The sequence below is a fragment of the Camelus ferus genome, chromosome 21 (assembly GCF_009834535.1).
Source record: "Camelus ferus isolate YT-003-E chromosome 21, BCGSAC_Cfer_1.0, whole genome shotgun sequence".
Classification (NCBI taxonomy): domain Eukaryota; kingdom Metazoa; phylum Chordata; class Mammalia; order Artiodactyla; family Camelidae; genus Camelus; species Camelus ferus.
The window spans coordinates 18,726,819-18,754,397 of NC_045716.1; the positions used below are offsets into that span (position 1 = coordinate 18,726,819).

General features: G+C 53.9%; 2 protein-coding genes across 10 annotated transcripts in view; one reads left to right on the top strand and one right to left on the bottom strand.

Moving 5' to 3' along the window:
• Nucleotides 1-10,983: 10,983 nt before the first annotated feature.
• Nucleotides 10,984-18,950, top strand: IGSF8 (immunoglobulin superfamily member 8). Of its 5 annotated transcripts, none has more exons than XM_032463925.1 (7): nt 10,984-11,275; nt 14,409-14,786; nt 15,476-15,937; nt 16,288-16,695; nt 16,906-17,319; nt 17,661-17,791; nt 18,002-18,249. In XM_032463925.1, exons 1-6 carry the CDS (start codon nt 11,224-11,226, stop codon nt 17,774-17,776), a joined length of 1,830 nt encoding a protein of 609 aa, XP_032319816.1. In that variant the 5' UTR covers nt 10,984-11,223; the 3' UTR covers nt 17,777-17,791; nt 18,002-18,249. The 5 variants fall into 5 exon arrangements, with proteins under 5 accessions (XP_032319816.1, XP_032319820.1, XP_032319818.1 ...); XM_032463927.1 differs by lacking the exon at nt 18,002-18,249 and adding an exon at nt 18,706-18,950 and having other exon boundaries at nt 11,045-11,275; XM_032463928.1 differs by lacking the exon at nt 18,002-18,249 and adding an exon at nt 18,709-18,950 and having other exon boundaries at nt 11,045-11,275.
• A 119-nt stretch (nt 18,951-19,069) lies between these two features.
• KCNJ9 (potassium inwardly rectifying channel subfamily J member 9) overlaps nt 19,070-27,579 on the bottom strand; it is a 50,645-nt gene continuing 42,135 nt past the window's right edge. For all 5 annotated transcript variants that reach the window (XM_032463930.1, XM_032463933.1, XM_032463934.1 and 2 more), the window contains 2 exons: nt 24,405-25,318; nt 19,070-21,832 (listed from right to left, as the gene is read on the bottom strand). In XM_032463930.1, coding sequence (XP_032319821.1) covers nt 21,501-21,832; nt 24,405-25,318 — 1,246 coding nt within the window. In that variant the 3' untranslated portion in view covers nt 19,070-21,500. The remainder of the gene's footprint in view (nt 21,833-24,404; nt 25,319-27,579) is intronic.

Below are 27,579 nucleotides of genomic sequence, written 5' to 3' on the forward strand. Positions count from 1 at the left end.
AGCCAAGGGATGCAAGGTTCCTGGAGAGCCCAGGTGTAGACAGCGGGGAGCCCGGGAAGAGCACATGGCACCAGGGCAGGGACTGGCTGGTGTCAAGCCAGGGCTGAGATGGCTGAGTAGCTGTGTGCTCCCATCCCTTCTTCCCAGACTTCTCTGCAATCCCTCTGTCCTCTGTCCTGATTGGAGGGGAGAGGAAGGCCCCCTCCACCTCAGGGAGCCCTGTGAACCCCTCTTTCATTCCTCTTTCTCCACCTAAGGCTGGGACCCCAGAGATAGACGTGAGCCTTCGCTATCATCCGCAGCTCTGGAGGGCTCTGTGTGTGTGTGCGCGCGCATGCCAAAATCTCCCTTGTCCCCTTTTCTTGATGCTCCCCCATACCACACACACACACACACACACACACACGCACACCTCTCTCACTGATTCTTCTTTTCTTGAGCTTTGGCACTGTGTTCATTCATTGAACAAAAATTTATTGAACACCCACTGTGTGCCAGAGCTGTAGATACACTGGTGGAAAAAGACCATTATTTCAAAAAATTGCATAGGCACCAGTTGTGCGTGTGCACGCGTGGGTGTGTGTGTGCATGTGCGCACATGCATATGTAAGTGTGTGGGGGTTAGGGAAGCAGGAGGAATAAGAACGTTAGGAGCTTCAGTTCAGGAGTCGAAGGGCTTGTGTTTGAATGCAGGTGCTACCTTTGCTGACCTGGCGACCTTGGGTAAGTGATATAACCTCTCTGGGCCTCCTGTTCCTGTCTGCAAAACAAGGCACGAAGGTGCTCACATGGTGGGGCTGTTTGTAAGGGTGGAGTGAGTGAGGGTGGGCGTGCAGGGCGCACAGCAGGTGTTTAGTAAGTGTTAGCAGTTACTGATGCCTCCTCCTCACCTGTGCTCAGAGCTGGGTGTGGACAAACTTGCGCATGACCTGTTCTCAAAATCTGTCTCTGCTCACTGACTCAGAGACAGCCACCTGGTGCTAACCACCTCCTGCCCCCGGAGGCTCCTCTACAACATGCAGCCCACAAACCTCCGTCTAGCCAGACCGCTGCCGTCTTCTGCCCTTGGTGGGCCCCCTCCCCCACCCCAGCTGCTCTGGTTGGGGAAGAAGTGATATCACACAGTGGGGGTTGCCTCAGACCCGTCCCACCCTCCAGACATATGCCTGCACCATCAGCTCCGTCTTAGCTGGCTGGGAGTGGAGGAGAGGGACAGGGGAGCGGGGGAGCATCTGAGGCGGAGCCCAGGCACCCGGCCCCAAGGGACTGGGGAACAAGGGACTTGTCAGGGGAGGGAGGATGAGGGGATTCCAGCGGAGCGGGATCCATCCGTGGCATTCCGGAGGGGGCGGCAGCTGGCACTGAGCCTGGCTTTAGAAATGGCAGGACCTCCGTGGGAGTCAGGGCTGGGCCAGCAGTGGCATTGCGGCTCCTCTGTCCTTGAACTGCTGTGCCGCCCCCTTGGCAGAGGGTTTGAAACTTGGGAAAAAGTGTGGGCTCAGCCAGGGCAAGAAGAGCGTTCAAGGAGGAGATACACACAGAGTCCACTATAAGGATGCAGATGCCTGGCTGGGGAGGCAGGAGGAGAGGGTCTGGCGTGAATGTGCACGTGGCTGTGGAAGATGGCTTTGCAGTTCAGTGAGTGTGAGGAGTGTGCATGCTGTCTGTGTATTTATCTTGTGTGCTTCCAGGTCCCCCTGTGTGCATCTGTTTCGGTAAGTCTCTGTGTGCGCTGGGTGTCAGGGTGAAGGTAGGGTTTTGCTCTGCCTCCTTCTTGTCTCTCTACTTGAGCCTCTCAGCAAGTCAGCAGAGAGAATTTGCCCTTCGGGGAGGGTGGGAAAATTTGGCTCAGGGGGCAGTGTGGGTCAAGGCTTTGTAAACACACACAAATCACAGGACATTCTTGTGTGCGATCTTTAAGCACCCACCCAGCTGGGATTAATACACATTTAAGAGAAAGAAAGCTGAGGACTATGTGTGTCTGTGACATTCCTCTATGTCTAATGTCTGGTGGGTATGCGTGCTGGTTAGTTGGATGTGTTTGTAACTCTGTCCCCAAAGCACTATCCATGTCAACAGCGGGGTGTGTGTTTGTGCCTGCAGGTCCGTGTTTGCCTTTTAGAAGCCACGTAACGGATTAGACGCACTGGCTCCTCACACTCAGACAATCCGAGGTTCAAATCCAAGTTTGGACAGTAACTAATGCGTTAACCTTGGACACACTCCTAAACTTCCGTGAGCCTTGGTCTCCTTGTGGGGATAATAATAGCAACAACCTCACAAGGTCTGGGAGGATTACATGAGATCATGTTACACACCCGGCACAGATCAGAATGTGTTAAAAGTCCCGGCTTTGAATGTGCCTCCCCAAGAACTCTCTCGCCACGGTTGTGACTAATGTGTGACATCTCCTCCAGATTGCACCCTGCTTTAGGGCAGAGCATGAGTCTTAATTATCTTTAACAATACTCAGGACACCTCAGTGCCACCTCCGTGCCTTGTCCACGTGTCATCTTGAGGGGGAATGAAACATAGGCCTGGTGTCTGATGTGTGCCCACACCTGGTGGTCCGTTGAGGGCGAGTGAGAAGCTGGTGACGGCAGCATGAGACTGCCTCTTATGATCATGACTGCCCCCCTCAACTATGTCTCTCTGCATCCCCAGGCTCCCTCCCTCATGGCTCAGGCTGGCCTGAGACCCATGGAAAGGCTGCCTTCCTCCTTTCTCTGTTTATCCCACTGCAGGCATCACAGCCTGGGTGGGGGGTAAGCCTGACTTTTTTTTTACGGGCCAGACGGGGAGCATGCAGAAGTGCTCTCTAGTCCCTTAGGTACATTCTTCCTCTGCAGCACATGCGTGTGCTATGGGTCTGTGCATCGCTCTCTTGCAGGGGGAGCGGTGTGTGACGTCTTTCTGTATGAAGCTCCTCTATGTTATTGCGGGCACATGCGTGTGTCTGTATGTGTGTGACGCGTCTCTGCCTGAGGTTTGCTCTCCTCCCCCAGTTTTCCCAGTTACATAAGCAGCTGAAGGGTGACTCAGGCCTGGCCTATGGGCTCCCCCTGCTGGCGGCCTCCAGAACTCACAGCCTGGGGAGTGGCTGGTGGAAGAAGCTGGTCTCCCAGGGCCTCGGTTCCCACTGGAGACGCCAGCCTGCCCTCAGCTCCCTCCCAGCCGTAAGCCCTAGAGTGCTCTCAGCAACTGAGTGTCCCTCTCATAGCACTCATTCTGGGGGGTTGGCTCTTACTTGCTTATGGTACATCTCCCTGGCATGACTGTATCTTCCCTGAAGGAAACATGTAAGCCTGTTTACCAAGGCATCTCCAGTGCCCAGCATGAAGCATGGCAAAATCGGAATTCGTTAAATGAAAAGTTTCTAGGGTGGAGAGGCTTAGAAAGAGAGATAGTGGGGTGTGGGAAGATTTTGGGCTTTGGGGACAGACAGGCCTCAGCTCATCATACCTCAGCCACTTAAAAGCTGTGTGGCCTTGGGCAAAATGCTTAACCCCTCTGAACCTCTCAAGTTTCTCATCTGTTAAATGATACCATCTGGCACAGTATGCTGGAAAGACTAGAAGTAATATCCAAAAGGGCCTTATTGTGCAGGCATCTGTGGAAATGAACAAAGGAGAATGGAGTCAGGAAGCGCCGAAGGGAGGGCTCTCATGTGCATACCACTCAGCATAGCTGGCAGATCCCAGCAGGAAGAAGGAAGGTTTCCTTCTGACCAAGCAGCACCAAGCTGCCCACTGCTTGTGAAGGAGGATTAGTAAAATGGCCACACTTAGGCTAACAGATTGCTTATTCTTATGCTTGCTTTTAAAACAGTCAACTAACCTGACTGACCAGTTGCTACTCACAGCTCCAGGCCTGTTGTTAAAATAAAGCTATTAATTTTACTGTTTCTGCTTTATTCCAGTAATCTAAAGTAATAATCATGCTTGGTTTCTAAGTCATTCTCCAGGGAGAAGGGTGATGGAACTGTAACCTTACAAAATAGACTAAATACAAGAAGACCACGCCTTGGGTGCTCATGACATAAAGAGACTGAAAGAGTGAGAACCACTAGCCTCTATAGTACTGGTCACCTGGAGACACCAGGATGCCACTTGATGAGAAGAAAATAATTCTGTTGATTGTTCTCGATGTTTTATTGTTTGAGCTATGACTATATAATCACTCTACCCCATCCCCAAGGTGGGCTTACACGTGTTGAAGGCACTAGCCTGCTGTGAGTCCCCTTTGCCCGGCAAAGCAATAAAGCTGCCTCTTTTCTTCTATGCTCTAAGACCCTGCCTCTGGTTTCAGTTTGGCTTGTCTGAGGCTGATCTTTTGGCAACACTTGGAGCCAAAAAAACAAAACAAAACAAAAATAAAAAAACCCAAAACTGCCACAGCCGCCTCTGCTATTCCCAGGCAAGCTCATTTTGGTTAGCTTAAGACTTTGTTGTTTCTTTTTTTTTTTTTTCTTGTTTCATATTTAAGGTCCACATTTCACGGTGACCTGAAGAGACCCGAGGAGATGAATCCTGGAGAAACGAAGGTCCCCCTGCAACCACATACTCTGCTTCCATGAGTTGTCTTCTTCCTGAGAGGAGTTTTTAAGCTTCCTCTGGGATTCAAGCTCCCTCTTTTTGGTCGAGCTCTCTGACTTTATTCGGGATCTGTTTTCTTGAAGGCGTCATCCTTTTGGTGAATAGCTGTTTGTTTTTCTGAACTTCTCAGTTAAGATTACGGGACCCCAATCTTCTAAACATTCAAAGGGTGGCCTTTCCTCTGGGACCCCGGCCTGTTTTCTGTATAAAAACTATGATCTCTCCTCATATGCATTTTTAACTAAATGTACTGACCTAACCAAAGATAATTTAGAGCTTCAGTGGCCATTATGGGAGGCTAAACTTGAGGACCATGGCTCTAAAATATGACAAATGGAATGGGATGCCTATTTCAATTGACATCTTGAGGCTTCACAAAATAACACTTCCAAATTGACCCAGGTGAATAAACTATTAAACGAAGATAAAAAGACATTGGAAGCCTCTTCCTCTCCTGCACGTGCCCCACCTCCTCTGTACCTGCCTCGTCCTCATTCCAACCCTCTCAATGAATTTCCCTTTTCCTCCAAACCTCCCCCTACTTCCTCCTCATCTGAACGTCTTAGAACCTGCTTCTTTAAAATCAGACCCTCTGAAGATCCTCCTGCTAAGCCGCTTATTTCTCACGTCCCCAAGAGTAAGGTTGAACTACAAGCTATTGTCAAAAGTTTTCCTAGAGTTACTGCAGATCCTCATAGATTTTGCATAAGCATTTAATACCGTCATCCTGAGTTACCAACCAGGTTTCTCAAATTTATACCAGCTAGTTCACGTGCTGGTTGGCAAAGACCAAGCTAAATGAAAACAGATAATTGGGATAATCCTGAAAAATCTCTAGAACTGCAAATGAGAGACCTACCCCCTGCCTTGCTATAGAATCAGTCTCAGCAATCTCTAAGGGATGTCACCCAGCAGTCCCCAAACCTGCTGACCGGAGTAAGATTCAGGCTCTCATTCAGAAACCCACTGAAACTTGTGCAACACTATTACAGTCGACTCCAAATTGTTTTTGAGATTCCTGGTCTCCCTCTGGATATCCACTCGGGTAGCCTTCAACTCTGTGTTCATCAGTAGGCTAAACCTTTCTCTTTTGGTTGAGAATCAGAATAGAATGGGAAACTATGCCCATTCCAGACTTAGTTAATTTGGCAAGCCAATTAGCCTGCACCATAAATGATCACTAAACTCCTTAATCTCCAGCTTCAACAGATGGAGGCCTTTAAGCAAAATCCTCCCAGTCTGTCATTATTATAAGAAGCCAGGACTTTGGAGAAAAGATCGCTATGAACTAAATGCTCCAGGAGTCTTCAGTCACCCAACCAGTTTTTCCAATGTCCTCCCACTCCCCAGTGATGGGACTCGAGTAACCACAGAGGCTTCCCTCAACCCTCCTCCAGATTGGGAATAAGTTTCTACTGGAGCTACTATTGAACAACCCCTGCCTCAGAGCACTAAAATGATTCAAATGACAGAGGTCCCTCAATAAACCTCAACAAGTCAAGAAAAATACATTGAATCAAAAATGCCAAGTGCTCTTTTAACAGGAGTGAACAAGGCATATCCTTATGACCAGACTGGTGATGACAAAGTGAGAGAGCAGGTTGACACGCTGTTTAAGGTGTTGCATATTGTGAATTTTAACACCAGTGTGCAGGCTTTAATGTTGCTTTTCCAAGTAATGAAGTCTCAGATGATATCAGACCAATATTATGCAGCATTACAGAAGATGTTGGATCCAGGGTTGATCCTTATTCCTGAATAGAATGCAGGAAAATCTGTCCTTACTGCTCCTGGGCACTTTAAATTGCCTGAAGGACCATTTGAATTTTGGCAAATGGATTTTGTACAGCTACCCCCATCTCATGGGCATAAATAAGTCTTGGTAATGATTTACATGTATTTTTTTTAATTGGACTGAAGCTTTTTCATGTAGACAGGCTACTGCCTCCTCTGTGGCTAAGATCCTATTGGAAAAGATCACCCTACCTGAGGAACTCTCCATTCCCCCCACCCCCAATTAGAGGTAGGGGAACCCACTATACTGGTCAAGTGCTGTAAGAAGTCTGTGCTGTTTGGCCAGTTCTACAACATTTTCACTTCACTTATCATCCTCAGTCTTCAGGACTAGTTGAATATAAAAATGGCATCATCAAAATCCAATAGGCAAAATTTGTAGAGACCCTTCAAATACCCTGACCAAAAGCATTGCCATTGGTCCTTCTGAACCTTACAGCCACTTCCTTCAGAATCCACAAACTATACTTAACCATATTTTAGAATAGTCTTTCCATGGCATGCTTCCAGGACATGAAGACCTCAAGCATCACACCTTACAACCTGGAGATTTCATCTATTGGAAAAGACATCCCCAGAAAGACTCTCTTCAACCCCATTGGAAAGGCCAGTATTAGGTACTGTCAACCAAGCCTTGTGCCACTAAACTCCAAGGAGTAAGTTTCTCATTCTATCCTTGGATCCATGTGTCACATCTAAAGACAGAACCAAACCCTGATTGGACCTGCACTCCAACTGGTGACCTAAAAGTAAAGATTTCCAAGAATTGAAGCAGACAACAGCTGAAGGAACAGCTTTTCCAAGATGACTAGACCAAGCCTGTATATCTTTTCCCCACTATTACTTCTTGCCGTATCTTCTCCCTTTCTTTATTAGAAAGACAATGCTCTTATCCATATTTCCCAATCCACTGCGAAAGGGAAAAACCTCTCTGATTGTTGGATTTGTCACCAGAAACCCTGATATGTTCATGACAGTGATGACCCTCTAGTATTACCTTAAGTCTGCATGCTATAACAAAATTACCCCCCTCTTTGCAGCCTTCAGAGGAAAAGTCCACAGAACAGTATGGTTTCTCTCTAAATATTCCCCAAATACCACTGACTCTTGGCTCAAAAGGATTGACAGTTAACGGCACTATCAATAATCGTCTTAAGTGCACCACCTGGTTTTAGCCTTGTTTGTGGCAAATGGAACTCTCAATGGGCCTATGAATGTATGGACAGCTGGTGAATGAGAGGTTAATGTTTACTAGGATATTTAACCATCCTCATTAATATCTATAATAAATCTGAAGCCTGCCATTGATCTTCCCCATTAAACCTTCATAAACATCTTAAACAGGAACTACCTGAGGCATACGTGACTCCAGGCTTGCCATCGTAGCGAGAGCCTTTCCCCTTTGGGTCAGAGTAAGTGCCAATGAGCATATGATCATAAATATCTCCCTAACATTAGGAGAGCTATCCAATTCTGCAGCCCAGCAATGGCCTCTTGACTCCATGGCTAAAGCAGTCGGAGACAATCAATACTCTTGATTCTGAACAAGGAGGCATTCACAAATGCCACCTGTTGCACATGGATAAATGCCTCTGGAGGAATAGAAACTCAATTACACAAGATCAGGGAATAAACACACTTGGCTATTTGTTCAGTTAGCTACCCTCAGATCAAGGGTTATGATTTAGAACCACAATACAAACTGAATTTGTCATATTAGTTTTAATCCTGCTTTGTATAATTTTTAAAAATTGCACCTGTTGCCTGTCCAATTTTTGCAGAATTGATACACCAAACAGAATGTTGACTCAACACTTTGAAATAATCTTAAGAGTGACAATGCTTAAGAGTTTCTCCTTTCTATTTTCCTTGTCACTCAAATATGTCCTCAAATGGTTTCACTATCACTTTCCCTCCGATATGGAACATGATATCCAGGAAAGGTCCATCCTGGCAGCAGGGACAAAACATAATTCCACTGAAATTAGGTAACCTGACTCTTGATCAGTGATGTTTTCAAGGAAAGGTTTTTGATCTAAAGGGGGAAATGTGAACAAGAACAAAAGAAATCTAAATCAAAATGGAGTAAGGAAGCCATGAAGGGAGGGCTCTCATGAGCATATCACTCACCACAGCTTACAGATCTCAGCAAGAAGAAAGGTTTCCTTCTGACTCAGCAGCAAGCTGCTCACCACTAAAAAGAAAACTGCCACAGCCCTTCCCTGTTTCCTCTAAAATGTAATAAAAGCTGACTTTTTTGTCTGCTCTGACTTGCCTATGGTTCACCATAGTTTGCTTCTCTTGAATTGTAATTCCTCTGCTGTTCCCAAGTAAACTCATTTTGGCTAGCTTAAGATCTTGTTATTTTATGACACCTGCACCCCAATGTTCATAGCATTACTGTTTACAATAGCCAAGACATGGAAACAGCCTAAATGTCCATCAACAGGTGACTGGATAAAGAAGATGTGTATATTTATACAATGGAATACTCTTCAGCCATAAAAACCAACAACATAATGCCATTTGCAGCAATATGGTTGTTCCTGGAGAATGGCATTCTAAGTGAAGTAAGCCAGAAAGAGAAAGAAAAATACCATATGAGATCGCTCATATGTGGAATCTAAAAAAAAAAAAAAAAACCACACAAACATAAATACAAAACAGAAACAGACTCATAGACATAGAGTACAAACCTGTGGTTGCCAAGGGGGCGGGGGGTGGGAAGGGACAGACTGGAATTTCAAAATGTAGAACAGATAAACAAGATTATACTGTATAGCACAGGGAAATATATACAAGATCTTGTGGTAGCTCACAGCAAAAAAAAAAAATGTAGCAATGAATATCTGTATGTTCATGTATAACTGAAAAATTGTGCTCTACGCTAGAATTTGACACAACATTGTAAAATGACTATAACTCAACAAAAAAAGTTTAAAAAAAGACCTTGTTATTTTATTTTTAAGGTCAACATGTCTGATAAATGGCATCTATGATGATGATTGACAACATCTCTCATCTCTCAAGCATCAGGAAGGCATTATGTCCACTCTACTTCCAAATAAAGGGAAAGTGGCTTTCTTCCAAAAACTTCCCTATACCTTTCAGTTTTCACATAGCTCAGTCTGACCTGTGGATGGATTTAGGTGAAATGAATCTGGAGAAATCAGGCTGTGGATACAACAAAGTAGGAGGGAAAAGGCATCTTGCTGTCCTGTTCCATGAGCCAGTCTTGGAAGTATTGGGCTGTATCTCTGATTCTCTCAAGGGTCCCCAGAATTCCACCTCAGAATTTCTCCAGTCTGTCCAGGGTTCCTGAATGTGGCCTCTGCTGAGCACCGTCCTCTGATCTAGGCACTGTGCCAGGCTCTGGGATGAGAGTCAAGGAAAGTCTGGTCTGGCCTGTGCCACTTCCCCTCTCTGGGCCTCCATTTCTTCTTCTGTGAAAAGGAGTGAGGAGTTAGTGGGTTGCGGGGTTTGGGGGATGAGAGGGGACAGATGGCAGTTTGAGGGTGAAGGTGCTAGATGATCTTTGGGTCCCCCCCATGGATGGCCACCGTGACAGCCTTAGCTTTGCAGCCTGGCTGTCCCTTTCCCGGTTCTGGCCACTCTTCCTGCCCCTCCTCACTCCCCACCTTCTCCTTAGTTGAGGAAGAGACAGAGCCTAGGAAAGATGCCTTTTCCATTCTCCCACCTCCAGGGCAGGCCTCACACCTCCCAGTGCAGAGTGTTGTCCATTTCTCCTCACTGGAACTAGGGACTTCAGCACCTAAACCCCAGGCTCACTCTCTCCTTAGGTCTGAGTTAAACCTCTTAGCAAGCAGTTTAAATAATTCAAAACCGCCTCCCCACTGCCCCCCATCTCCTATTTAGCGTTATCTTGTGCCATGCACCTCTGTAAGTTATCTCAATTAAGGTCACAAAAACTCTTTGGTGTGGGTGTCATCCACCTCTATTTGCCAAAGAGAAAACAGGTTGGAGGAGGTTAAGCAACTTGACCAGGATCACCAACCAGGAAATGACGGTACCCAGACGGCCTAAGCTTCTCACTCACTTCTGGTACTACCCCGAGGCGGTGGCAAACAGGTCTCTAGTAACCTTGCGCAGCCCTGAAGCATCCTTCAGCCTAGATCCTCCTAGTTCCGTAACTCCTAGGCCCTGCCCTTCCCCACTTCTGCAGGGTTTGTGGCTAGGCCTAGAGGCCAAGAGCAAACACCTAGGTTCTAAGTTCGTAGCCACAGTCACCTCGCTGACCCCAGAGCCCCTGCACCCAACTATCAGGGAAAGTCCGAAGGTGCAGGGTACTGGCACACTCTGCGGAGCTGGCGGGGATTTGGCCAAGCCCAGGAGCAGCCTGCTGGCCAGGATCGAGGAGGGTGGGCTTTGGTCGGGGTCAGGGCGGAGCCTGGAACAGGGGTGGGCGGAGCCGGGGACAGGAGCCGGGCCGCGGTCGGGAGGGGTCGGGGCGGGGTTAGGGACCGGGGCGGGGCTGGGCCGGGGCAGGAGCCGAGGGCCGGGGCGGGAGCCGAGGGCCGGGGCGGGAGCCGAGGGCCGGGGCGGGGCCTGGGCAGGGCAGGGCGGGAACGGTCTTCCGAGTCGCCGAGGCGGGAGGGAAAGCAGTAGGAGGAGGCGAGGCGAGGCGGGGCGGGGGGAGGAGGGAGGAGGGAGGAGGGAGGGGACTTGGCAGCTCCCGCTCCGCTCAGCTCCACTCCGCGCACCCACGCCTCGCTGCTCCGCTTCGTGCCCCCGACCCGGGCATGCGCCCCCAGAGCCCCCGGCCGCCCAGAGCCCGCGCCGCCCCTCAGATTCTCTCCAGAGCCGACTGCGCAGGATGGGCGCCCTCGGTCCCAAGCCGCCGCCGCTGCTGCTGCTGCTAATGCTGGGTAAGCCCGGCCCCTGTCCCGGCTCCCAGCGCCGCCCGGCAGGTGCCTGACACCTGGCGCCCAGCCCTGCCCACTTCCCCAGCATTTTGGAGCCCCTCGCACCCGCTTCTCCATCAGGGCCTGCCTCCAGTCTCCACGGGCTGGCTCCCAGCTGCCCCCTGTGGCCGCCCGCCAGGCGAGTCTTGGGGGAGGGTTGTTGTTGATGGTGAAGACTCCCTGGCTCTAGGCCCCCGGCTGGCGCACAGTGAGGACCCACTGAGGTGCCACCCCCAGGAACCGCCAGGCCTCCGAGGCCCAGGCCCCACTTCTCAGCTGGCATACTCAGGTCCTGGGGTCGCTGCGCCCAAATGTTGCGACTCCTCCCTGCCTCAGACTCAGCTTCAGGCCCAGCCTTGGGTGCCAGCCCTGCGTGGGCAGTGCCTACCCATCTTCGTAATTGCCCGAGTTGGCTGGAGGCCCAGGGGCCGGTTCTGCCCACGATCTTTGAAGTAAGTCTCCTCTAGTTGCACCCCATCCCCCAACTTCATCATCTGAAGTAGAGGGCAGTTCCATCTCCACCCTGGGTCAGGTCTCCCTTTGCCCCACTTTCCCTCTCCCAGATGGCACTTGGCTCTGTGGCCTCCCGCTGGTTGTCACACCCCCTTGGTCCCAGCTTCCCTGTCATGGGAGAAACCGGGCTCCATGGAGACTGATGCTGAGATCTCCAAGCACCCTGTGTCTGTTGTGGTGGGTGTTCATGGTGGGGTGTTCTGGGCTGCATGGATGCATGAAGGCAGTGACAGTGGAAGTGGTTTTGGCCTGAGCTGGAGGGCTTCCTGGGGGCAGTGGTCTGGGGAGGAATATGGTATCCAGACTGTAACCCTTGAAACAAGAGCACAGAGTGAGGAATGGGGGGTGGGGTGGCTTTGGCGTCAGGATTTGGAGCTGCCATAGTTAAGGCAGAGGCTGACGTAGCCCCAGCCGCCCGTTTCTAGACCAGCTCCATTGCAGCGCCAAGCAGCCTCCCCAGGTTGCATAGTCCCTGGCCCTGTGGGACTAGAATGAGCTGACTCCTTGGGGCCCTGGGTGAGAGGCAGGAGGATATACAGAGGCAGGAGCTGTGGGGCCTGGTTGCCTAGTGCTTGGCTGTTTTTCCCCAGTGGGCAGCGTGGAGCAGAGAAGAGCCCAGGGGAAGTGTGGTGTGGGGAGACAGAAGAACCTACTGAGATCTGAGTGCCCGCTTCTGTTGGCTTTCATTTTGAAATGAGATTTCATTTTCATTTCATTTTGAACATAACTTTCCCCTAGAGAATACATCTAGTGAGTGTTGAGGCTAAAATTTGAATCCACACCCATCTGACTCCAAAGCAGGTCTCTGCTTTCGTTTTCCTCTCTGCTAACACAGAGGAGGGGACCTGGCTGGAGAGAGAGCTGCCTGGCAGCTGGTTTCCTAAGGCAGTGGGGGTGACTTTCCCATGGGGATCTCCAAACATCAGCAGTTGTGGAGCCAGGAAGATGGGAGGGGGCCCTGCAGAGCAGTAGGCCCAGAGGCCAGGGAAGATGTCAGCTCGCCTGTCTTTGTCATCACTCTGATTATGAAATGCCCTCGGGCAGGACCCTCCTGAGTCACAGGACTCACTCACTGTCAGAGTGGAAGCTCTTAGCTCTCCTCCAGTGTAGAAACTGAGGCTTGGGAGTGGAAGGGACTGGTCCAACCATACAGCTGGGGATGGGGATGGGGCTGGTACCCAACCTCCTGACTCTCAGCCTGTGCTCTAATCAAGCAACCACAAGTTCTCTCGTGACTCAGCCACAGGAAGAAGGGGTCAAGAGTGGGAAAGTTAAGGGAGTGGGGTGCTTCTGGAGGAGCTGGAGAACAAGAGTTTGACTACAGACTAGGTGTTTTCCTCCAGCCTCTGCAGAAAGGTTGTGGGTATGCCCCTGGGAGTGACATTCTGGTTGGTGAGGTCAATGTCCTCAGGCCTCTCCTTGGATTCCCTGTCTTCCTCTCTGGCTTTGCCCCTCTGCAGGGGCATGTGGAAGCCAGCCAGAGACAGTAGGAACGTGGTCATTATACTTCTCGTGCCTAACCTTCGTCATCTGTAAGATGGAGGCAGAGGGCTGGGTTAGCCTCCTGACATTCTGGGGTTCTGTGATCCGGGGCTATGGAAGATTGGAAGGAAGGGAGGGAGAAGCTGAGTCCTCCAAGGCCACCAGGAGTATCTGTGAGGGCAGGGTAGGGCCTGGGGTTGGGGGTGGGGTGAAGGAGAGAGTTTTGGCCTCTCTAAGGAGAGAAAGATGGGAAGGGGCAGCTGGGGGTTTATTGCCTCCTTACCAAAAGTAAATGAATGCACATCAGATGCAAATGAAGGCTTTTGTTAGGGAGCTGTGGGGTGGGGTGGGGTGGGATGGGGTTGGTGGGAGGACTGTGTGTCAGCTGGGTCTGCCCGGGAAGATTGGCAGGCACTGGTTGGGGAGAGGATCTTCTGCCCCCAGAAGCCAAGGCAGAGGCCGGTTCTTGCCCCATGAGCCCCAGCTGCCTCGGCAGCCCTGTGCTGTGGAGAAGCAGTGAGCTCATGGCACAGCTGGAGGGGGGAGGGATCGTGTGGTGAGAACCGGCTGAGTCTGTGCCCTGTCCTGCTCGGGCCACTGGCTCCATTGTCTGGAGTCCCCTGGCCCAGGTGATACAGCTGAGCCAACCAGTCCTTCTGAGCAAGATTTTGCCAGTTCCTTTCAAACAAAGGAGGGGGACATGTAGTCTCAGGATCCTTTAGCTAGAAGGCTCCACTGACCACGCCCCACAGACATGGGGGAAATAGGGGGAGGGAATCAAGGTAGGGCTGGAATCAAGGACAGGTTAAATCAGGAAGCAGATACACTCCTGAAAGCCCTTACGCGCTCTGCTTCTGGCCTGCCGGTAACGGGATGTTTCTGGGTTCTGAGGCAAACCTGGCTCTATACCACCACCTCCTTGAGACCCAGATGTCTTCCCTCCCAGCACCCTTACCCTGTTCTCAGGTCAGAGCAAGGTCCAAGCTGTATACCAACTTTTCTCAGGTTTCCTTTCCCTTCATAAGCAGGGGCAAGAATGTGGGTGGTGGGGGGATGCAGTGGGAACCCAGGCATCCCTAACTTCTCCTGTCTATCCCTATAGGAGTCGGCTGCTGCGCCCGGGAGGTGCTGGTCCCTGAGGGGCCCCTGTATCGTGTGGCTGGCACAGCCATCTCCATCTCCTGCAACGTCAGTGGCTATGAGGGCCCCGCCCAGCAGGACTTTGAGTGGTTCCTGTACAGGCCCGAGGCCCCAGAGGCTGCTCTGGGCATTGTCAGTACCAGGGACCCCCGGTTCTCCTACGCTGTCTTTGGGCCCCGAGTGGCAGCTGGTGAGGTGCAGGTGCAGCGTCTGCAGGGTGATGCCGTGGTGCTCAAGATTGCCCGCCTGCAGGCCCAGGATGCTGGCATTTACGAGTGCTACACACCCTCCACTGATGCCCACTACCTGGGCAGCTACAGCGGCAAAGTGGAACTGAGAGGTACTGGGCCCTGGGATGTGGGTGGGGCCACACCCTCCCAGAGGCAGAAAGTCAGGGCCAGGAGGGACCTACAAGGAACCTAAGGCCCAACCAAGTTAAGTGACTTTCAGGGGGTCACCCAGCAAGTTAGCAACTGGTCTGGGACTCTAACCCAGATCTCCACACTCCAGGCCATTGCTCTTCTTGTTCCATTAAGCCTCCCTCTGGGAGAGGGGGAAATGGCCTTAAGCCGTCCAGCCCCCTTTTTATTCCCTGATATAGTGGGGAAGCCTGATTGATAGGGTGAAGAGACTCCATTCCTGGAGATCCCAGGATCCAGATCTGGGGGAGAAGAGGGAGAAAGTAGAGGCCGGGCAGAAGGAGTGAGAACACGTGACATTCTTGCTCTCTTAAGTTTCTTTGTCTTCCGAGAAAGAAGACAGAGCCACTGAGTATTTCAAACAGGGGTCAGTCTGAAACATAAGGGTGAGTAGGCGATGGGCTGATTCTATGAAATTCAACAAGTATTTATTGAGTGCCTGTTGTGTGCCCAGCACTGTGCTTGGCACCACTGGGTTACAGAAGAAATAATACAACATGAAGTCTCTGCCTTCCAGCTCACAGTCTTTCAGGGAATTAGGTTGTAGGTAGGGAGCGGTAACAAGGGCCGACAGCTCCCAGCCCTCCTTCACTTCAGCTGTTCTCTCCAGTTCTTCCAGATATGCTGCAGGTATCTGCTACCCCACCAGGGCCCCGAGGCCGCCAGGCCTCAACTTCACCCCCTCGCCTGACGGTGCACGAGGGACAAGAGCTGGCCCTGGGCTGCCTGGCTTGGACGAGCACACAGAAGCACACACACCTGGCTGTGTCCTTCGGGCGAGCTGTGCCCGAGGTGCCAGTGGGGCGAGCGACTCTGCAGGAGGTGGTGGGACTCCGGCCCGACCTGGCTGTGGAGGCCGGAGCTCCATATGCTGAGCGGCTGGCTGCGGGGGAGCTGCGGCTGGGCAAGGAGGGGACTGAGCAGTACCGCATGGTGGTGGGGGGAGCCCAGGCGGAAGATGCGGGCACCTACCATTGCACTGCCGCCGAGTGGATTCAGGATCCTGATGGCAGCTGGGCTCAGATTGCAGAGAAGAGGGCTGTCCTGGCCCAGGTGGATGTGCAGACGCTGTGTGAGTGCTACAGGTCCCATGGTGCCAGCTGGGAGCCACGGTATCTCAGTGGGCACCCTGACTACCAGGGCCACTAGATGGCCATCATCTGACTCCAGGGAGCCCACCTTCCCTAGACCGAGCAGTTCCATTAGCATCGCTTCCCATGAGCACCCGAACACATGATGGGTTTTCTCTGCTCAGAAACTGGATGTGGAGACAGGAGGGCCGAGGCTGAGGGGTGAGAGTTGCAGGCCCCTGGGTGGAAGGGCCTTGAAGTTGCTGCTGTCCAGAAGGAGCTGTGTTTGGGGTGTTGGGTGTTCTGTGCCCTCTCCTGCCTCCATGACACCCCTTCCCCTCCTGTGTTTCAGCCAGCCAGCTCGCAGTGACAGTGGGGCCTGGTGAGCGCCGGATTGGCCCAGGGGAGCCCTTGGAGCTTCTGTGCAATGTGTCAGGGGCCCTGCCCCCACCAGGCCGTCATGCTGCGTACTCCGTGGGCTGGGAGATGGCACCTGCAGGAGCACCTGGGCCTGGCCGTCTGGTCGCCCAGCTGGACACAGAGGGTGTGGGCAGTCTGGGCCCTGGCTACGAGGGCCGGCACATTGCCATGGAGAAGGTGGCTTCCAGAACCTACCGGCTACGGCTGGAGGCTGCCCGGCCTGGGGATGCGGGCACCTACCGCTGCCTCGCCAAGGCCTATGTCCGAGGATCTGGGGCCCGGCTTCGTGAAGCAGCCAGTGCCCGCTCCCGGCCCCTCCCTGTGCACGTGCGGGAAGAAGGTAAGGAGGGTGAGTTGGGCCCTAGACAGAACCTTCCCCTCTGTTTCTATGCCTCTCTCCCTCTCCATCAGCTGCCTCCATGCCTCAATCTCACATTCCTCTTCTAAGATTGTGGGAATACCTTGAACTTCTGGGTGTTGCTGGGACAGTGGTCCTAACCCTGCATCCTCTGTCCCTTCACCTTCTGACCCCTTGTCCTTTGTTCGGCAGGTGTGGTGCTAGAGGCTGTGGCCTGGCTAGCAGGAGGCGCAGTGTACCGTGGGGAGACGGCCTCCCTGCTCTGCAACATCTCTGTGCGGGGCGGCCCCCCAGGGCTGCGGCTGGCTGCCAGCTGGTGGGTGGAGCGGCCGGAGGAGGGAGAGCTGAGCTCTGGCCCTGCCCAGCTGGTGGGTGGCGTGGGCCAGGACGGTGTGGCAGAGCTGGGGGTCCGGCCTGGAGGAGGCCCTGTCAGCGTGGAGCTGGTGGGGCCCCGAAGCCATCGGCTGAGACTCCATGGCTTGGGGCCCGAGGACAAAGGCGTATACCACTGTGCCCCCAGCGCCTGGGTGCAGCATGCTGACTACAGCTGGTACCAGGCGGGCAGCGCCCGCTCAGGGCCTGTCACCGTCTACCCCTACACGCACGGTGAGTGACTCCCACCCTCCCCTCCTTGCTTATGCCCCGCTCCAGGCCCATGCACTTGCTCTCCCCTTCCATCAGGCCCTCCTGCTACCGGGTCCCTCTTTCTCCTCCAAGTCACTTCACCTGAAGAGTCTCGAAAGTCCAGCTTTCAGCCCCTCAGGGCCAGCCGGCTCCCCCAGGGTCCTCGTGGTGGGGGAGTGCAGAGAAGGCAGGGAGTGGGCAGTGGAAGGCTGTGTGTGAATGGGAGGAGGTGGTGGGGACAGCTTGAGAGAGAAGGTGCTGGCATGCAGGTGGGACCGTGGGTGAACACCCCAGGCTGAACACAGCCATCATCTCTTGCCTAGCCCTGGACACCCTGTTTGTGCCCCTGCTGGTGGGTGCAGGGGTGGCTGTAGTCATCGGCGCCACCATCCTCGGCACCATCACCTGCTGCTTCATGAAGAGGCTGCAGAAACGGTGATCCCTTGCTCCCCAGGTGAGGGGCAAGAACTTGCAACCCCAGCCCTGTCTTCTCAAGTCCTGAGATGAGCGGCTCTTCCCCTGCCCCACCTGGAGAAGGAGCAGCCCCTCTGGGCTCTGCAGGACCCTGTAACCGGGTGGGCGGGGCAGGCGGGAGAGGGCCAGGAGGGAGTCACACTCAGGGCTCTCTTCTTAGCTTGCTCCACGCACTCTCCCGCTCTTGCAGGTGTGACTTTCTCCCAGCTTAGCCACAAGCCCTCCTCTGGTGCCTGGAGACCCCCTCCCTCTGCCTGCCCTTCCTGTAATTTATTTGATCCACTCCCACCCACAGTGGGGGACCTGGCCACTCTTTCCTTCCCAAACCCCTCCCTCTGGCCTTCTGTTCGGGATCTCATACCCAGCCCAGAGGGAGGCCATTCCCTAGCCTAGAATTAGTTTTTCTAAAATGTGAATAAACTTATTTTATAAAATTCATGGCTGGCTGTGTCTTCCCTGCCATGAGGCTGTAAGAGGCTGGGGTGTGTGGCAGGGAGGTTGCTGGGGGCTGACAACCTATTCTGGACGACCCAGGCCTCTCTTCCCACCACAAACACCATCTGGCCTTCGTGGGCCGTGCCACCCACCCTAGGAGGGGACACCTGGGTCCCATCTGCTGTCTGAGCTGTCAGTGCTGAGCCAATTCCTGTTGGGACCTACTGGGGGAGGGGAGCAGAGAAAGGGGGGGTGAGTTCCAGCTGAGCACAGCCTCTGCTCCCAGATGCCTTCCTGCTGCATAGAAGGGATTTCCAGGCCCCCGGTGCCCTTTTCTGAGCTCCCGCACTACTCCCCAGTCTCTTTCTCCCCGTCTGGCTAATCTTGGACCTGACTCCTCCCATCAGGCCTTGGGGCCTCAGGCTTTTTCCTCCTGATCTTCATTATTCTGTCTGACAGCAGCAGAATGGAAGTCCCAGAACACAGCCGCCTGAGTGGCGCGGATGACAGCCGTCAGAAGAGGGCCCGGGCACACGCCCGCCCCCACAGCCATGCCTCACCCTGCCCCTCCATGTCCCCGGGGTTCCCTGCATTTGTCTTTGCCTTAGGACTCTCTGATCCTAGAATTCTCAGCTGTGCTGCACCTTAAGAGACGCCCAGTCTACCTCTTTCAATTCAGTTATTTAAACATTTATTGAGCATCACTGGTTTCCTAAGTGTTGTTTTTACAGATGGGGAAACAGACCCAGCGAAGCGATGTGACTTGCCCAGAGTCATGGAACTGACTAGTGACAGCGTCAGGATGAGAACCAGGTCTCCGGACTCCTTGCACTGTACACAGGGGTGCCCTGAGCTGTGGCCAAGTGGCGAGGAGAGGTGTGGCGGGGTCTCAGTGCCTTCCATCCAGCCTCAGCTCCTCTCATCGGGCTCGCTTGCAGTGGGTTCACTACCATGTGAGCGTGTGTGGATACCAACAGCCCACTCCTTCCTGCGCAGACTCGAGCTGTTCCACCAAGTTAGACCAAAATCGCTCTCCATCCCATACCCTAGTACTTGTTCTTTTGAGAACAGCCAGCGCCAGGGTTCAGGGGCCTCATCTTTGACTGCTGGTGACCCAGGTGACCCTGTGACCTGAGGCAAAGGGTGACCTCTCTGAGTGGACACACGCTGGTGTTGGCTCCCTCCATGGCCCCTTTTCCTGCTTCCAGAAGGCACAGCGTCCCGCAGGACCTCGGCTTCCCAGTCTGGAATGGAGTACTCTGGGGTGCTTCCCCTCACTAGGCTCAGACTTTCATTACAGGGCAGGAGTGGGGGTAGCCAGGGCCAAGGGACGGTCACTGCGGGGCCAGTGCTGCCGGAGGGCGTGTCCGCCTGTGCGCGCGCTTCTCTCTCAGCCTCAGGTCCCCTTTCCCTCCACCCCTTGTCTCCCATTACCATCCTGGGAGGTTGTCCCTGGTGCCTGGGATGACACCAGCAAGGGGCGCACGTGGCACAGGAGCATGCCTCTGGGGCTCTTGTCCTAGCTGGGCAGGTAGCAGGCCCCTGCCACATCCGGATGTCCGGACTCCTCACTTCTCTCTCACGTTTTCTCCCACATTTAATCCTGCATCTTAAATCCTATGAGGGATTCCACCTTTTGCCACTGATGTCCTCCCTGCTTTGGCTCCCCCCAGCCCCCGCAGGGCTCCCCCGAAGGCCTTCTGACGGCTCCGTCCTAGCTGTCTTGCCTGCTTGTCTCCAAAACACCATCTTGTCCTCTTGTCACCACCCTATTTCCAATGACGGGTGAGTCCCTGGGTCCAGAGTTAAACTCTTCGGCCTGGGTTTCAGGGTCCCCTTTCCCCCCATCCCCGACAATTCTCTACCCATGATACCTCAGTCTCCTCCCCAAGGAGCCTCAGCCTCTCCTGGCATGCCCCCCTTCCTGACAGGACCTCCAGGTCTTTGCTTAGGGCAGGGCTTCTCAAAGCATGGTCCCTGTTCCAGCAGCGTCAGCACGACCTGTGACTAGTTAGAAATGCAAAGTTTTGGTCTCCATCCCATACCTATGGGGTCAGAAACTGGCAGCGGGGCCCAGCCACCTGTGTTCCAAGCCCTCCCGGTGGCTGTGAGGCCCACCCAAGTTCATGACTGCTGGCTCCGTCAGTCTCTAGGTCTGACTCAATCCCTAGCTTTCAGATGACCAAACTCTCCCACCCCCTGCTCGGAGAGATCACCCACACTCTCAGTTTGAAACAGTTGCCGCAGGCGTACTTCTGTCTTTCCCACACGCACTCCACTCCGAGGATAGGAATCGGGGCTCTGACTGTCCTCCCGACATATGCCCGGGTCAGTGCTCTGTACTCAGTGGGCACCCAGTGAACCATTTGAGTGACTCCTTCTCACTGTGCCCTAAGACTAATTCTGCTTTGCTGAGGGCCCTGTGTCCCAGCTCTCCCTGGGCCTTTCTTCATCCTCAGAACTTCTTTCTCCCCTCCTGCCTCTGCAGTGGTACTTATGAGATCTCCCTCCACAGTCAGAAAAGAGCCACCCCGGTCTCCCTCTCCCGGGGCCCCAGCTCAGGCATCTCCCGCGTGGCCTGTTTCCTGGCACACACGGCTGGGCCGCCCCTGCAGCCTTTTGCCCTCCCTATCAGCCTGTTGCAGCGGTGTGGGTGGAGCTGGGAGGGTGCCCGCCTTATCTCTGTCCACCTCCGTCCAGCCTTCTCTCCTCTGGGTCAGCTTGGCTACTTTGTCCAGTGAGACAGGTGTGCCACACACAGGCCGGCTGGCTGACAAGGTGAGTGGGCACTAAAATCCAGCCTACACCCTGCTCCCCAAGCCATGCACTCTGGTTTGAGGTGTTGTCAGTCTGGAGGAAAAGAGTGCCTTTTTAGAATTTGCACAGAGATGCTCTGTGAGTTAGCGGCAGCCCAGAGTGCACCACCTGTCTGTTGGTCCATTGACCTATCCACCTGCTGTCTCCCTCTGCTTCCATCTTCCCATGGACCCCACGTAGGTCCACCCTCCTGCCCATTCATCGACTCATGAACAGATGTGAAGGTCAAACACAGACAGGCTGGTAAGTTCACCCATCCCACCCTCAATTCTTTTGAAATCAGGATCCCTCCCTTCCATGTTGGATCCTAGACCTGAGATTCTGAGGGGGCTCTCTTTGGTGCATTCCCAGGGACCTTGCCTGCTTCCTCCACCTCCGATATCCAGCTCCCCAGATACCTGTGTCTGGCCCCACCACAGGGGTCTGGAGGAAACTGGTCACACCTTGGACTCACTCTCTGGGGGTGGCAGGCAGCCATTCTGCTCTTTGTCAGCCCCAGCCCCTTCACCCGCCCCCTCCCCTGCACCCTCCTCCTCCACCTTCTCATCCAACCGGCTGGGGATGGACCAGTAGAGATGGGCGTCAAGGCGGGCGGCGGCCTCAGCCAGCTCCCGGGCGCTGCACGAGGGTGTGGGCACCTCAAAGGTCTGGTGGAAGCTGGCATAGTCCACCTCGTAGAAGCCATCCTCCAGGGTCAGCACAGACGTGAAGCGGTGGCCCCACAGCACCTCGTCCACCAGGTAGGAGCTCCGAGCTTGGCATGTCATTCCTGGGGGGAGGGGCACGGGTCAAGGGGGATCCCACCCCCAGCCTTCCCTCTCCTGCCTCATTCCACAATCCTATACCTAGAACCCCTCTCTTGACGCCTCCCCAAGGGTCCCACCCCCGTGGTCCTGCCCACTTTCTCCTCCTTCCCAACTCTTGTTGGCTTGCCCAGCTCCGCCTCCTCTTCTCCCTTTGTCCCAACTCTTCCTCATCTGCAGCTCACACACTCCCCTCCTCTCCACTGGAGATGCCAGTCAGAGAACTTAACCTTGAAACTGACCCTGGGGATTATCCAGTCCAACTTCCCTCTCTATACCAGGCTCCTCACCAGAGCCCTCCCAATAATGGGCATCTAGCTCGTACCTGATTACCTCCCAGGATTGAGAGCTCACCACTTCATGAGAAGCCCACTCCTTTGTGTGATGGCTCTAAAAGTTGAATTGTTCTTTATCTAGAGCTAAAACCTGCCTCCCTTGATTTCATTCCCCCGCCATATGTCACCCCTTCAAGTATTTGAAAGCCAGAGTTTCAGGTTCCATCATGCCTTCTCTTCCTCAGGCTGAACATCCCTGTCTCCCTTCACCATTCCTGATGTAACCTGGATTCCAAAATTTTTACTCTTTGGACTGCAAACCAGAATGGCCAAGGAGGATCCTTTAAGGACTTTGAATGTGTTAAATACTCCAGTTGTGGCCAGGTCCATGCCTAGGAGAGGGCTCACCACCTTTCTCTTCTGGCCATGAGATGCTTTAGCTAACAGAGCCCAAGATTACATTACATAAACATTTTTGGAAGCTGTACAACATTGCCTGTGGCCAACTAAAACCCCCAGTTCTTTTTCCCCCAGAGCGCTTCCATGCTGTGCTTACATAAGTGATTTTTTTAAAGCCTAAATGTAGAACTTTATATTTATTCCTTTTAAATGTCATCTTGTTGGGTTTTGGCTCATTATACTTGCTTTTCAGAAGCATTTCAGATACTGACTCTCTCACCCAAAATATTACCATCCTTTCCAGCTTTGTCTCTCTAGAAAAATCTGACAAGCTCTCACGCCTATCTCCTCCACCCTTCACCACCCCCGTCCTTCTTGCCGTTGGCCTGTGTCCTGTCTTCCCACCAGGGCAAGAGATTCTCCTTCTGCCCTGGGGTCTCCCATATCCCTCTCAGCTCATGTCCACCTCAGGACAAGGGGGCCCAGCAGAGGGAACATTAGCTGACCAGAGACTGGCTCTCAGCACTGAAAGTCCTGCCCTGAGCCAGCTTGGGGACACTAGTGTTCTTGTTACTTTGGTGAAGGATGGAACAGGAAATAACCAGGAGAGGAGGCGAAGAAGAGGCAAAAGGGACACGGGGGAGGGAGGAGATTTGAGGAAGAGAGGGAGGGGCTGGTGGGACAAAGGGAGAAGCGGGTTTGGCAGGGACTTCTCGGCAAGGAGAGGGGCTATGTCAGGCCTTAGCAAAAGAGTGCCAACTGGTGAGATGAGAGGAGAGGAAACAGGCTGAGTCGGGTAAGGGGAAGGAGCTAGGGGGAGTACTGGGGCTGGGGGAGAAGAAGTGGGAACACTGGGGCAGAGACGGGTGACATAGAGGCCTGTGTGAAGGGCTAGGATAGCGGTTTGAAAGCACCAACGTGGGAGAAGCCAGCAGAGGGCAACACTCTGGCAACAGTGGCAGGAGCTGCAGGGCCCCCTGGTGGCTTTTTGTTCCCTTGCAGTTTTCTTCTGCTTCTAGATCCTGAAGGATTCATCCGCAGCCCCTGCACTGGTTTTGTCCTACCCTCCCAAACCTTTCACTGTGTAGGTCTGAGTTGGAGGCTCTGACAACACAGGTGCATTGCTAGTTTCTTCTGGAAAGGGGCTAGAAATGTTCAGATCATCTGTTTCCTTTTTCAGTAGAAACTGAGCCTTACGACGGATGGGGAAACTGAGGCAGAAGTGAGACTAGCAATCTCTCCCTAAGGTTCAGCCTAGGAATAACTCAGGCCATGGAGAACCTACACCATCAAATTCCGGGGACCTGGATCTCTCAGCAGTGAGAAAAATCCTGCACCCAACCCCTCCATCCTACTCTGCCCCCTAAACACTGAAGCCAGATGCCTGTGTCCAATACAGACATGGCCACTTATCTAGCGGGTGGCTGTGGACAACTTAACCTTTCAGTGGGGCGATCTCCTCTTTGAAAAATGAGCACAGTAACAAGAAGTTACCTTCATGGGGTTCCTCATGGGATTCAGATTAAATGAACTCAGAGTTGCAAAGTGCTTTGGAATTGGGCAGGGGACAGAGAAAGCACTGGGTGTTAGCTATGATTATTACTCTCCCCTATTACCGGCAGCCCAGACCTCTCAGCCCAGGGCCCCTGCTCAGGGCCACTTCGGAGACTTCCTCCAAGCTTTCTCTTGGCTCTCTGCGGGATCACTCAGTTCACACACTCCTCCCAACCCAGGTCCCCATCTCACCTCAATCTCTCATCCTCCACCAGTCTCCATCCCTCCCCGCCTGCCTTCCTCCTCCCTGGACCCTGTAAGTCCAATTCCCCTCCCACCCCGCTCCCCGCCTCCATCTCCCCGCCCGCACCCGTGGCTTCCACCATGCCCTCGAGGATGACGACGATTTCGAAGTCGTCCCTCTCGAGGGCGCGCCGCGACGCCTCCCAGAAGGGGCTGGCGGCGTCGATCTCGTGGCTGATGACGAGCGGCGAGACGAGGAAGAGGCGGTCGTCACCCGTGTCGAAGCCCACGCTGAGGTCGGTCTGGTGCAGCGGGATGAACTCGCCCTCGAGCGTCTGGCGCGAGCGGATGAGCTTGGCGCGGATGGAGGCCTCGACGATGTGAGACGAGCGCAGGTCGCCCACGCGGAACATGAGGCAGAGGCGCCCGTCGCGCAGGGAGACCACGGCGTGTGAGGAGAAGACGAGCGTGGCGGCGCGCTTGTTGGGCTGCGAGATCTTGACGAACATGCAGCCCACCATGAAGGCGTTCACCATGGAGCCCAGGATGGCCTGCAGCAGCAGCAGCACGATGCCCTCGGGGCACTGGTCGGTGATGACGCGGTGCCCGTAGCCGATGGTGGTCTCCGTCTCGATGGAGAAGAGGAAGGCGGCCACGAAGCCGTTGAGGTTGTTGACGCACGGCGTCCACGCCGTGTCCTCCAGGTGCTCCAGGTCGCCGCGGCCGTAGGCGATCAGCCACCAGATGGCGCCGAAGAAGAGCCAGGTGAGCGCGTAGGCCAGCACGAAGAAGAGCAGGCTCAGGCGCCACTGCAGGTCCACCAGCGTGGTGAAGAGGTCGGTCAGGTAGCGGTACGTCTCGCGCACGTTGCCCTGCTGCACGTTGCAGCGGCCGTCCTTCTCCACGTAGCGCTGGCGGCCGCGGCGCCGCGGCGGCTCCTCCGGCCCCGGCGAGAAGGCGGCGTTCTCCTGCGCCATCGCGGCGGCGGCGGCGGGCGAGGTCACGGCCCGGGCGGCGGCGGCGGCGCGGGGCCTGGAGGGGCTGAAAGGTGGGCCGGGATGAACCGACTCGCGGGAGAGGCCGAGACCTCCGGGCTAGCGCTGAGGGGGCGGGGTGGCCCCAGCCTCAACTGCCACGTCGGGAAAATGGGAATGATATGCACAACCTTAGCTACCCCCACCCCCAGCTTACAACATCGTAAGAATCCAATGCTATAGGGTCTATGAATGGGATCGCACAATGCGAGGCTGATTGTTTTCAGGGGAGGGGGATACGAGAGACCTTGGTCCTACTGCCTCTAACTGGGCTGTGCAGCACCTCACTGGCATCCCCGAGCAAGAGGTCAAATCAGGGAGGGAGTTTCCTGAATCATTAGACTGTGAGCTTCTTGGAGGCAGGCGGTTAATTTTCCTCTCCAGTGTAGAACCCTCCCTGCCTGAAGGCCAAGGCCTCCTCGCCCACTCCCCTCCAATCCCAGCTAATGTCAGCGCAGTCCCCAAATCACTGGTCTCTGCAGTTCAACCCGCCATCTAACCAGGCTCTTTTGAAGTTCACCCCAAGACTGACAGAAAGTCTTTCCCATTCCTCCTTCCCTGGACCTCGCTTACTCTGCCCCCTCCCACATCTTCCTCTCCACAAGCTTGCAAAGCAGAAATGAAAGTGGTGGAAAGTAAGTGAAAAATCTCCAGTGGGCACGGGTTGAACATTCCCACCTTAGGAAATTCCCCCTGGAAATCCTCCCTGAGGACGAACCATGATCACTGCGGCTGTAATGTCATCCCCATTTCCCCGGGTTCTTTCCACAGTGGAGACAGCCTGCAGATGGGCAGGAGGACTGGATATGAGATCAACCCAGACAGCCGGGGTAAAGGAAGCACAGAGTTCACCAAAATTAGGCTTGTATCCCCTCTAGTACCCTATTCTTCATGAGACATTAAATGAGACGAGTGAAGCACTAAGCACCCACATTTACCTCCCTCCTTCCTTAGCTCTTTCCCCCCAGCCTTCTACCTCCCTGGACTATCCTCACAACAGCTGCCTCCATATGCCCCACATCTCAAACTCCAAGGGAAGCCTACCTGATTTTACTTCAAATTCCTCCCGGTTAAGAATAAGGATTCAAGACTTTTCAACCTTCCCTTCATCCTGGGAATCATCCTCTTCCCCCACTCCAAGGAAACTTGGGCTAGCTGGCGGAGGTGGGGGGGTTGGAAGGGAAGACAGTGACATAAGGATCACAGATGGCCTGGATGTGTGACCAGGTCCTGGGGAGAAACTGCCTGGATTGTAGTTCCAAACCCAGCCCTTCCAAATTTAAGTTTTAGAGTGAGGCACTCTGCAGCCAGACCTTTGGAGTGTGCATGTGTGTATATGTGTGTGTGTGTGTGTAGTAGGGTAGAAGGGAGGAGAAGAAACCAAAATGATGTGGCTTGGAGCTTAGGGGCATTCACCACATTTATTTTCCTGGAGGAGTCAGGGGACACAGGGTCCAGGAACCTCAATGCAATGGCAGGTTAGGGTCTTCCCCTCCCCCAGCGATGAGTTTGCCTTTCCCTCCCTGCAGCCCAGGATGTCCTCCAGAAGTGATCTCTACGCATTGATTGGCTTACAGATCCCAGGTCATGCAGAAAAGTACCTGGGCCCTCTCATTCCAGCTTCAGCAGGAGGTGGGCTTCCAGATATTCTCTCAGGGTCTTAGGTAATCTGACCCCCCAATCTGTCTGCTTAGACAGATCTCTCTGCCCAAGTGCGGGAAGAAACCCCAGAGTCTGATGGCCCCTAGAACTCTTTCACTCTTTGTTACCCCAGGGATCTAGGTGAGCCTTACTTTGATTGTGTCCCATCTCCTATTCCTGAGTGGGGGCTGCATTTTTCTCAGTGGGGAAGGGAAGGTGTGAAATTGTTCATCTGTCCCAGAGCAAAGACTTGATTTCTACACCTTCCCTCCAAAGATTCCTGTTCCTCCAGCCTATGCCTCTTTATTTCATGTGCATGCTGTGACCCCTTTCCAGAAGACCCCAGTGCCGCATTTTCCTGGATCTCCTTTTCTCCCACTATGGAGGGCTGGCCAGTGAGGGGGCTTATCTTTTGGAAGGGAATTTGGTGAAAACTCCCTCAGGAACCAGCTCTTCCCAAACCCCCACTTGCCTTGGAAATAGGGGCCCAAACCCAGGTCCCCCGCAACTCAACTCACAGCTTGTGGAGAGGAGAGTAGCCGGCAGCAGAGACCCCTGAGGGGTAGCGTCCATGCCCCTGACACTGCCCCCCCCCACCCCAGCCCTCTTGGAGGGTGGGAGCCGCAG